Source organism: Anomaloglossus baeobatrachus, chromosome 11, assembly GCF_048569485.1.
Source record: "Anomaloglossus baeobatrachus isolate aAnoBae1 chromosome 11, aAnoBae1.hap1, whole genome shotgun sequence".
Classification (NCBI taxonomy): domain Eukaryota; kingdom Metazoa; phylum Chordata; class Amphibia; order Anura; family Aromobatidae; genus Anomaloglossus; species Anomaloglossus baeobatrachus.
Genome location: NC_134363.1, coordinates 175,878,246 through 175,890,708, shown reverse-complemented (window position 1 = coordinate 175,890,708; position 12,463 = coordinate 175,878,246). Strand labels below are relative to the sequence as shown.

Here is a 12,463-nt window from a genome sequence, read left to right as displayed (position 1 = left end):
ATGTGTGTTTGTGTACAGATGGTGTTTTGATGGCACACATTCCAATGCCCCCTACAGAGTATGATCTGCAACCACAGTCCCCCCCTCATACAGTATAGTGCCGTCACAGTCCCCCCCTCATACAGTATAGTGCCGTCACAGTCCCCCCCTCATACAGTATAGTGCCGTCACAGTCCCCCCCTCATACAGTATAGTGCCGTCACAGTCCCCCCCTCATACAGTATAGTGCCGTCACAGTCCCCCCTCATACAGTATAGTGCCGTCACAGTCCCCCCTCATACAGTATAGTGCCGTCACAGTCCCCCCCTCATACAGTATAGTGCCGTCACAGTCCCCCCTCATACAGTATAGTGCCGTCACAGTCCCCCCTCATACAGTATAGTGCCGTCATAGTCCCCCCCTCATACAGTATAGTGCCGTCACAGTCCCCCCTCATACAGTATAGTGCCGTCACAGTCCCCCCTCATACAGTATGGTGCCGTCACAGTCCCCCCCTCATACAGTATAGTGCCGTCACAGTCCCCCCCTCATACAGTATAGTGCCGTCACAGTCCCCCCTCATACAGTATAGTGCCGTCACAGTCCCCCCTCATACAGTATAGTGCCGTCACAGTCCCCCCTCATACAGTATGGTGCCGTCACAGTCCCCCCCTCATACAGTATAGTGCCGTCACAGTCCCCCCCTCATACAGTATAGTGCCGTCACAGTCCCCCCTCATACAGTATAGTGCCGTCACAGTCCCCCCTCATACAGTATAGTGCCGTCACAGTCCCCCCTTCATACAGTATAGTGCCATCACAGTCCCCCCTCATACAGTATGGTACCGTCACAGTCCCCCCTCATACAGTATAGTGCCGTCACAGTCCCCCCCCTCATACAGTATAGTGCCGTCACAGTCCCCCCCTCATACAGTATAGTGCCGTCACAGTCCCCCCCTCATACAGTATAGTGCCGTCACAGTCCCCCCCTCATACAGTATAGTGCCGTCACAGTCCCCCCCTCATACAGTATGGTGCCGTCACAGTCCCCCCCTCATACAGTATAGTGCCGTCACAGTCCCCCCTCATACAGTATAGTGCCGTCACAGTCCCCCCCTCATACAGTATAGTGCCGTCACAGTCCCCCCCTCATACAGTATAGTGCCGTCACAGTCCCCCCCTCATACAGTATGGTGCCGTCACAGTCTCCCCTCATACAGTATAGTGCCGTCATAGTGGTCCCACCCATTAAGACCCCTCATATATTATGATGCCCCCACAGTTCCTTTCACACATTATAACGCCACCACAGTACCTCTCATATATTATTATGCTGTCAAATTCCCCCTCATACATTATGAGGTCCCCAAAGCATCCCTCATACATTAGGCCCACACAGTATCTCTCACACATTAAGTGGCCCTCACACAATATACTCCCACAGTGCCCCTTACAAATAAAGTGCCCTTTACACAATATAATGTCCCAAGAGCCCCCCACTCAGTATAATGTCTCCTGAGTGCCCCCTATACAGTATGATACTCCCTGAGTGCTTCACCCACATTATAATGCCCCCCCTGAGTGTCCCGATAAAGTATATTACCCACTGATTGCCTCCTTGCAGTATACTGTTTCCTAAATGCCTCACACACAGTACAATGCCCTAAGTACCCCACACACATATAAGGCCCCCTGAGTGCACCCCCAGACAGTATAAGGCCCCCTGAGTGCCCCACACACATATAAGGCCCCCTGAGTGTCCCCCCCAGACAGTAACAGGCCCCCTGAGTGCCCCACACACATAAGGGCCCCTGAGTGCCCACAAACATATAAAGCCCCCTGAGTGCCCCCTCAGACAGTATAAGGCCCCTTGAGTGCCCCACACACATATAAGGCCCCCTGAGTGTCCCCCCCAGACAGTAACAGGCCCCCTGAGTGCCCCACACACATAAGGGCCCCTGAGTGCCCCACACACATATAAGGCCCCCCTGAGTGCCCCCCCAGACAGTATAAGGCCCCCTGAGTGCCCCACACACATATAAGGCCCCCTGAGTGCCCCCCCCAGACAGTATCAGGCCCCCTGAGTGCCTCACACACATATAAGGCCCCCTTGAGTGCCCCCCCAGACAGTATAAGGCCCCTGAGTGCCCCCCACACACATATAAGGGCCCCTGAGTGCCCCACACACATATAAGGCCCCTTGAGTGCCCCCCCCAGACAGTATAAGGCCCGAGTGCCCCCCACACACATATAAGGGCCCGTGAGTGCCCCACACACATATAAGACCCCCTGAGTGTCCCCCCCAGACATTATAAGGCCCCCTGAATGCCCCACACACATAAGGGACCCTGAGTGCCCCACACACATATAAGGCCCCCTGAGTGCCCCCCCAGACAGTATAAGCCCCCCTGAGTGCCCCACACACATATAAGGCCCCCTGAGTGCCCCCCCAGACAGTATAAGGCCCCCTGAGTGCCCCACACACCTATGAGGGCCCCTGAGTGCCCCACAGACAGTATAAGGCCCCCTGAGTGCCCCACACACATATAAGGGCCCCTGAGTGCACCCCCAGACAGTATAAGGCCCCCTGAGTGCCCCACACACATATAAGGCCCCCTGAGTGCCCCCCATGCAGTATAAGGCCCCCTGAGTGCCCCACACACATATAAGGGCCCTTGAGTGCCTCACACACATATAAGGCCCCCTGAGTGCCCCCCCAGACAGTATAAGGCCCCCTAAGTGCCCCACACACATATAAGGGCCCCTGAGTGCCCCACAGACAGTATAAGGCCCCCTGAATGCCCCACACACATATAAGGGCCCCTGTGTGCACCCCCAGACAGTATAAGGCCCCGATTGCCCCACACACATATAAGGCCCCCTGAGTGCCCCCCATGCAGTATAAGGCCCCCTGAGTGCCCCACACACATATAAGGGCCCTTGAGTGCCTCACACACATATAAGGCCCCCCTGAGTGCCCCCCAGACAGTAAAAGGCCCCCTGAGTGCCCCACACACATATAAGGCCCCCTGAGTTCCCCCCAGATAGTATAAGGCCCCCTGAGTGCCCCACACACATATAAGGACCCTGAGTGCCCCCCAGAAAATATAAGGCTCCCTGAGTGCCCCACACACAAATAAGGGCTCCTGAGTGCCCCCCCCCAGACAGTAAAAGGCCCCCTGAGTGCCCCACACACATATAAGGGCCCTTGAGTGCCCCCCCCAGACAGTATATTGCCCCCTGAGTGCCCCACACACATATAAGGCCCCCTGAGTGCCCCCCAGACAGTAAAAGGCCCCCTAAGTGCCCCCCACACACATATAAGGGCCCCTGAGTGCCCCACACACATATAAGGCCCCCTGAGTGCCCCCCCGGACAGTATAAGGCCCCCTGAGTGACCCACACACATATAAGGCCCCCTGAGTGCCCTCCAGACAGTATAAGGCCCCCTGAGTGTCCCCCACACACATATAAGGGCCCCTGAGTGCCCCCCCGGACAGTATAAGGCCCCCTGAGTGACCCACACACATATAAGGCCCCCTGACTGCCCTCCAGACAGTATAAGGCCCCCTGAGTGCCCCATACACATATAAGGGCCCCTGAATGCCCCACACACATATAAGGCCCCTTTGAGTGCCCCCCCAGACAGTATAAGGCCTCTGAGTGCCCCCCACACACATATAAGGCCCCCTGAGTGCCCCCCCGGACAGTATAAGGCCCCCTGAGTGACCCACACACATATAAGGCCCTCTGAGTGCCCTCCAGACAGTATAAGGCCCCCTGAGTGTCCCTCACACACATATAAGGGCCCCTGAGTGCCCCCCAGACAGTATAAGGCCCCCTGAGTGTCACCCACACACATATAAGGCCCTCTGAGTGCCCCCCCAGACAGTATAAGGCCCCCTGAGTGCCCCACACACATATAAGGCCCCCTTGAGTGCCCCCCAGACAGTATAAGGCCCCCTGAGTGTCCCCCACACACATATAAGGGCCCCTGAGTGCCCCCCCGGACAGTATAAGGCCCCCTGAGTGACCCACACACATATAAGGCCCCCTGAGTGCCCTCCAGACAGTATAAGGCCCCCTGAGTGCCCCATACACATATAAGGGCCCCTGAATGCCCCACACACATATAAGGCCCCTTTGAGTGCCCCCCCAGACAGTATAAGGCCCCTGAGTGCCCCCCACACACATATAAGGGCCCCTGAGTGCCCCACACACATATAAGGCCCCCTGAGTGCCCCCCCGGACAGTATAAGGCCCCCTGAGTGACCCACACACATATAAGGCCCCCTGAGTGCCCTCCAGACAGTATAAGGCCCCCTGAGTGTCCCCCACACACATATAAGGGCCCCTGAGTTCCCCCCCAGACATTATAAGGCCCCCTGAGTGCCCCACACACATATAAGGCCCCCTGAGTGCCCCCCAGACAGTATAAGGCCCCCTGAGTGTCACCCACACACATATAAGGCCCTCTGAGTGCCCCCCCAGACAGTATAAGGCCCCCTGAGTGCCCCACACACATATAAGGCCCCCTTGAGTGCCCCCCCAGACAGTATAAGGCCCCTGAGTGTCCCCCACACACATATAAGGCCCCCTGAGTGCCCCCCTAGACAGTATAAGGCCCCCTGAGTGCCCCCCCAGACATTATAAGGCCCTCTGAGTGCCACACACACATATAAGGCCCCCTGAGTGCCCCCCAGACAGTATAAGGCCCCCTGAGTGTCCCCCACACACATATAAGGCCCCCTGAGTGCCCCCCTAGACAGTATAAGGCCCCTTGAGTGCCCCACACACATATAAGGCCCCCTTGAGTGCCCCCCCAGACAGTATAAGGCCCCTGAGTGTCCCCCACACACATATAAGGGCCCCTGAGTGCCCCACACACATATAAGGCCCCTTGAGTGCCCCCCCAGACAGTATAAGGCCCAAGTGCCCCCCACACACATATAAGGGCCCCTGAGTGCCCCACACACATACAAGGCCCCCTGAGTGCCCCCCCCAGACATTATAAGGCCCCCTGAATGCCCCACACACATAAGGGACCCTGAGTGCCCCACACACATATAAGGACCCCTGAGTGCCCCCTCAGACAGTATAAGGCCCCCTAAGTGCCCCACACACATATAAGGCCCACTGAGTGCCCCCCGCACAGAGTATAAGGCCCCCTGAGTGCCCCACACACATATAAGGGCCCCTGAGTGCCCCACACACATATAAGGCCCCTTGAATGCCCCCCCAGACAGTTTAAGGCCCCCTGAGTGCCCCACACACATATAAGGGCCCCTGAATGCCCCACACACATATAAGGCCCCCTGAGTGCCCCCCCCAGACACTATAAGGCCCCCTTGAGTGCCCCCCCAGACAGTATAAGGCCCCTGAGTGCCCCCCACACACATATAAGGGCCCCTGACTGCCCCACACACATATAAGGCCCCTTGAGTGCCCCCCCCAGACAGTATAAGGCCCGAGTGCCCCCCACACACATATAAGGGCCCGTGAGTGCACCACACACATATAAGACCCCCTGAGTGCCCCCCCCAGACATTATAAGGCCCCCTGAATGCCCCACACACATAAGGGACCCTGAGTGCCCCACACACATATAAGGCCCCCTGAGTGCCCCCCCAGACAGTATAAGCCCCCCTGAGTGCCCCACACACATATAAGGCCCCCTGAGTGCCCCCCCAGACAGTATAAGGCCCCCTGAGTGCCCCACACACATATGAGGGCCCCTGAGTGCCCCACAGACAGTATAAGGCCCCCTGAGTGCCCCACACACATATAAGGGCCCCTGTGTGCACCCCCAGACAGTATAAGGCCCCGAGTGCCCCACACACATATAAGGCCCCCTGAGTGCCCCCCATGCAGTATAAGGCCCCCTGAGTGCCCCACACACATATAAGGGCCCTTGAGTGCCTCACACACATATAAGGCCCCCCTGAGTGCCCCCCAGACAGTAAAAGGCCCCCTGAGTGCCCCCCCAGATAGTATAAGGCCCCCTGAGTGCCCCACACACATATAAGGACCCTGAGTGCCCCCCAGACAATATAAGGCTCCCTGAGTGCCCCACACGCAAATAAGGGCTCCTGAGTGCCCCCCCCCAGACAGTAAAAGGCCCCCTGAGTGCCCCACACACATATAAGGCCCCTTGAGTGCCCCCCCAGACAGTATATGGCCCCCTGAGTGCCCCACACACATATAAGGCCCCCTGAGTGCCCCCCAGACAGTGTAAGGCCCCCTGAGTGCCCCACACACATATAAGGCCCCCTGAGTGCCCCCCAGACAGTATAAGGCCCCCTAAGTGCCCCCCACACACATATAAGGGCCCCTGAGTGCCCCACACACATATAAGGCCCCCTGAGTGCCCCCCCGGACAGTATAAGGCCCCCTGAGTGACCCACACACATATAAGGCCCCCTGAGTGCCCTCCAGACAGTATAAGGCCCCCTGAGTGCCCCATACACATATAAGGGCCCCTGAATGCCCCACACACATATAAGGCCCCTTTGAGTGCCCCCCCAGACAGTAAAAGGCCCCTGAGTGCCCCCCACACACATATAAGGGCCCCTGAGTGCCCCACACACATATAAGGCCCCCTGAGTGCCCTCCCGGACAGTATAAGGCCCCCTGAGTGACCCACACACATATAAGGCCCCCTGAGTGCCCTCCAGACAGTTTAAGGCCCCCTGAGTGTCACCCACACACATATAAGGCCCTCTGAGTGCCCCCCCAGACAGTATAAGGCCCCCTGAGTGCCCCACACACATACAAGGCCCCCTTGAGTGCCCCCCCAGACAGTATAAGGCCCCCTGAGTGTCCCCCACACACATATAAGGGCCCCTGAGTGCCCCCCCAGACAGTATAAGGCCCCCTGAGTGACCCACACACATATAAGGCCCCCTGAGTGCCCTCCAGACAGTATAAGGCCCCCTGAGTGCCCCATACACATATAAGGGTCCCTGAGTGCCCCACACACATATAAGGCCCCCTGAGTGCCCCCCCGGACAGTATAAGGCCCCCTGAGTGACCCACACACATATAAGGCCCCCTGAGTGCCCTCCAGACAGTATAAGGCCCCCTGAGTGTCCCCCACACACATATAGGGGCCCCTGAGTGCCCCCCCCAGACATTATAAGGCCCCCTGAGTGCCCCACACACATATAAGGCCCCCTGAGTGCCCCCCAGACAGTATAAGGCCCCCTGAGTGTCACCCACACACATATAAGGCCCTCTGAGTGCCCCCCCAGACAGTATTAGGCCCCCTGAGTGCCCCACACACATATAAGGCCCCCTTGAGTGCCCCCCCAGACAGTATAAGGCCCCCTGAGTGCCCCACACACATATGAGGGCCCCTGAGTGCCCCACAGACAGTATAAGGCCCCCTGAGTGCCCCACACACATATAAGGGCCCCTGTGTGCACCCCCAGACAGTATAAGGCCCCGAGTGCCCCACACACATATAAGGCCCCCTGAGTGCCCCCCATGCAGTATAAGGCCCCCTGAGTGCCCCACACACATATAAGGGCCCTTGAGTGCCTCACACACATATAAGGCCCCCCTGAGTGCCCCCCAGACAGTAAAAGGCCCCCTGAGTGCCCCACACACATATAAGGCCCCCTGAGTGCCCCCCCAGATAGTATAAGGCCCCCTGAGTGCCCCACACACATATAAGGACCCTGAGTGCCCCCCAGACAATATAAGGCTCCCTGAGTGCCCCACACACAAATAAGGGCTCCTGAGTGCCCCCCCCCAGACAGTAAAAGGCCCCCTGAGTGCCCCACACACATATAAGGCCCCTTGAGTGCCCCCCCAGACAGTATATGGCCCCCTGAGTGCCCCACACACATATAAGGCCCCCTGAGTGCCCCCCAGACAGTATAAGGCCCCCTAAGTGCCCCCCACACACATATAAGGGCCCCTGAGTGCCCCACACACATATAAGGCCCCCTGAGTGCCCCCCGGACAGTATAAGGCCCCCTGAGTGACCCACACACATATAAGGCCCCCTGAGTGCCCTCCAGACAGTATAAGGCCCCCTGAGTGCCCCATACACATATAAGGGCCCCTGAATGCCCCACACACATATAAGGCCCCTTTGAGTGCCCCCCCAGACAGTAAAAGGCCCCTGAGTGCCCCCCACACACATATAAGGGCCCCTGAGTGCCCCACACACATATAAGGCCCCCTGAGTGCCCTCCCGGACAGTATAAGGCCCCCTGAGTGACCCACACACATATAAGGCCCCCTGAGTGCCCTCCAGACAGTATAAGGCCCCCTGAGTGTCACCCACACACATATAAGGCCCTCTGAGTGCCCCCCCAGACAGTATAAGGCCCCCTGAGTGCCCCACACACATATAAGGCCCCCTTGAGTGCCCCCCCAGACAGTATAAGGCCCCCTGAGTGTCCCCCACACACATATAAGGGCCCCTGAGTGCCCCCCCGGACAGTATAAGGCCCCCTGAGTGACCCACACACATATAAGGCCCCCTGAGTGCCCTGCAGACAGTATAAGGCCCCCTGAGTGCCCCATACACATATAAGGGTCCCTGAGTGCCCCACACACATATAAGGCCCCTGAGTGCCCCCCCGGACAGTATAAGGCCCCCTGAGTGACCCACACACATATAAGGCCCCCTGAGTGCCCTCCAGACAGTATAAGGCCCCCTGAGTGTCCCCCACACACATATAAGGGCCCCTGAGTGCCCCCCCCAGACATTATAAGGCCCCCTGAGTGCCCCACACACATATAAGGCCCCCTGAGTGCCCCCCAGACAGTATAAGGCCCCCTGAGTGTCACCCACACACATATAAGGCCCTCTGAGTGCCCCCCCAGACAGTATAAGGCCCCCTGAGTGCCCCACACACATATAAGGCCCCCTTGAGTGCCCCCCCAGACAGTATAAGGCCTCTGAGTGTCCCCCACACACATATAAGGCCCCCTGAGTGCCCCCCTAGACAGTATAAGGCCCCCTGAGTGCCCCCCCCAGACATTATAAGGCCCTCTGAGTGCCACACACACATATAAGGCCCCCTGAGTGCCCTCCCGGACAGTATAAGGCCCCCTGAGTGACCCACACACATATAAGGCCCCCTGAGTGCCCTCCAGACAGTATAAGGCCCCCTGAGTGTCACCCACACACATATAAGGCCCTCTGAGTGCCCCCCCAGACAGTATAAGGCCCCCTGAGTGCCCCACACACATATAAGGCCCCCTTGAGTGCCCCCCCAGACAGTATAAGGCCCCCTGAGTGTCCCCCACACACATATAAGGGCCCCTGAGTGCCCCCCCGGACAGTATAAGGCCCCCTGAGTGACCCACACACATATAAGGCCCCCTGAGTGCCCTCCAGACAGTATAAGGCCCCCTGAGTGCCCCATACACATATAAGGGTCCCTGAGTGCCCCACACACATATAAGGCCCCCTGAGTGCCCCCACGGACAGTATAAGGCCCCCTGAGTGCCCCCACGGACAGTATAAGGCCCCCTGAGTGACCCACACACATATAAGGCCCCCTGAGTGCCCTCCAGACAGTATAAGGCCCCCTGAGTGTCCCCCACACACATATAAGGGCCCCTGAGTGCCCCCCCAGACATTATAAGGCCCCCTGAGTGCCCCACACACATATAAGGCCCCCTGAGTGCCCCCCAGACAGTATAAGGCCCCCTGAGTGTCACCCACACACATATAAGGCCCTCTGAGTGCCCCCCCAGACAGTATAAGGCCCCCTGAGTGCCCCACACACATATAAGGCCCCCTTGAGTGCCCCCCCCAGACAGTATAAGGCCCCTGAGTGTCCCCCACACACATATAAGGCCCCCTGAGTGCCCCCCTAGACAGTATAAGGCCCCCTGAGTGCCCCCCCAGACATTATAAGGCCCTCTGAGTGCCACACACACATATAAGGCCCCCTGAGTGCCCCCCAGACAGTATAAGGCCCCCTGAGTGTCCCCCACACACATATAAGGCCCCCTGAGTGCCCCCCTAGACAGTATAAGGCCCCCTGAGTGCCCCCCCAGACATTATAAGGCCCCCTGAGTGCCCCGCACACATATAAGGCCCCCTGAGTGCCCCCCAGACAGTATAAGGCCCCTTGAGTGTCCCCCACACACATATAAGGGCCCCTGAGTGCCCCCCCAGACAGTTGAAGGCCCCCTGAGTGCCCCACACACATATAAGGCCCCCTGAGTGCCCCCCAGACAGTATATGGCCCCCTGAGTGCCCCACACACATATAAGACCCCCTGAGTGCCCCCCCAGACAGTATAAGGTCTCCTAAGTGCCCCACACACATATAAGGGCCCCTGTGTGCCCCCCAGACAGTATAAGGCCCCCCCTGAGTGCCCCACACACATATAAGGGTCCCCGACTGCCCCCTCAGACAGTATAAGGCCCCCTGAGTGCCCCACACACAGTATAAGGCCCACTGAATGCCGTACATACAGTATAAGGCCCTGTGAGTGCCCCACACACAGTATAATGACCCCTGAGTGCCCCACACACAGTATAATGCCACCTGAGTACCCCACACACAGTATGAGATGAGGCCCCATGAGAGCCCCACACACAGTATAATGCCACCTGAGTACCCCACACACAGTATAATGCCACCTGAGTACCCCACAAACAGTATAATGCCCCCTAAGTATCCCACACACAGTATAATGCCACCGGAGTACCCCACAGTATAATGCCCCCCTGAGTACCCCACACACAGTATAATTCCCCCTGAGTACCCCACACACAGTATAATGCCACCTGAGTACCCCATACACAGTATGTGGCCCCATGAGTGCCTCACACACAGTAAAATGCCCCCTGATTGCCCCACACAAAGTACAATGCCCCTGGAGTGCACGACAAACAGTATAATGCCCACTGAGTGCCTCCTCTTACAGTATAATGCCCAGTGAGTGCCTCCTCTTATAGTATAATGCCCGCTGACTGCCTCCTCGCACAATATAAGGCCCATTGAGTGCCTTCTCACACAGTATAAGCCCCCTGAGTTCCCCACACACAGTTTAAGGTTCCCTGAGTACCTCACACACAGTATAAGGTCCCGAGTGCCTCCTCACACAGTATAAGGCCCCCTGAGTGCCCCAAACAAAATAAGGCCCCCTGAATGCCCCACCCACAGTATAATGCCCCCTGAGTGCCCCACATACAATATAATGCCCCCAGAGTGCCCTACACACAGTATAAGACCCCCTAAGTACCCCACCCACTGTATAATGCCCCCTGAGTGCCCCTAACACAGTGTAATGCCCCCAACCTCAAAGTATAATGCCCTTACATTGTGATGCATCCATACTACCTCTCAAATCTGCTCCCCCCTACAGTATTATGCCTTCATAGCCCCCCTCACACATTATTATGCGCCTCACAGCCCCCTCACACATTATTATGCCCTCACAGCCCCCCTTACACATTATGATGCCCATCACACTACCTCTCAAGCAAATCTGCCCCTATATATGTTGTGTGAGGCTCGGTGCAGCCGTCACCTTCTTACAATGTCATCTCATCTCACTGACTATATGATGGAGCAGGGAGCTGACAGCGCCCCCCGCCTTCTCCATTATATTCACATGTATCTGTGTTCTGTGGATCCTTTGGATACAGATACAGCTGAAACCAGGACATACTGCCAATCTTCACAAATCTGTGACTCCCGCAGGAATGTTAGAAGATATAGATGAATAAGTACTAAACCCATTAAAACTGAATATACACAATCAAGTAAAACTTCATAGGAAATTGTGACATTGCAATAACCAACAAGATAATAAAATAATAAAAATCCTCTGCTGTAATAGCCGCGCAGCCACTTACCTGCCGGACACGTCACCCGTCTATCAGCGGCGTTGGCACAATTTCCACCATATTCGCAGCTCGCGTTCTGTTGCGCAGACCTTGTATGCCCAATTATGCAAGATAATATCACATAAACAGATAGGAAGCAAAGCAGCCGAGTCATTCTGAGCGGCCGGAGAGAAATGACACAATATAAGCTCCGCTGATACGGCTCGTCCCTGAATAATTCATCCACAGTGAAAGCGGAGACCGCACCCTACAATATTGATGAGGACGGTGCCGAGGGAAAGTTTCATTAGTGAGTGTCACCTGCAGAGGGGCAAGTGTGAAAAAGTGATGGCGCCGGGCAGATAAGCCAGGATGGCAGCTGTCATCACTATCCTGATTATATATATATATTGATATAGACTTTATGTTATGTGTTTAACAGATGTAGCAGAGTTGAATGCACCATTCGTGTCTATACACTGTGCTAATAGGTTCACCGCAGTCTGGATCAATAAACCTATATTACGCCACATGACAGTTAAAGGATTTCTCCATTTTTCTGATATAGGCTTTCAGACTTCCTGGTGCTTTCAAAAAAGGAAAAAACCTCTTTAGCTGAGATTCAAAATATATGAAATATTAATCCCATAGTCCATGGTTAGGAGTACAGCGCCACCTC

The 12,463-nt window shown here is 56.6% G+C and overlaps 1 protein-coding gene across 5 annotated transcripts in view; it reads right to left on the bottom strand.

The window, feature by feature from the left end:
• LOC142257255 (uncharacterized) overlaps positions 1 to 12,013 on the bottom strand; it is a 141,342-nt gene extending 129,329 nt beyond the window's left edge. For all 5 annotated transcript variants that reach the window (XM_075329411.1, XM_075329415.1, XM_075329413.1 and 2 more), the window contains exon 1: positions 11,815 to 12,013. In XM_075329411.1, coding sequence (XP_075185526.1) covers positions 11,815 to 11,959 — 145 coding nt within the window. In that variant the 5' untranslated portion in view covers positions 11,960 to 12,013. The remainder of the gene's footprint in view (positions 1 to 11,814) is intronic.
• Positions 12,014 to 12,463: the final 450 nt, after the last annotated feature.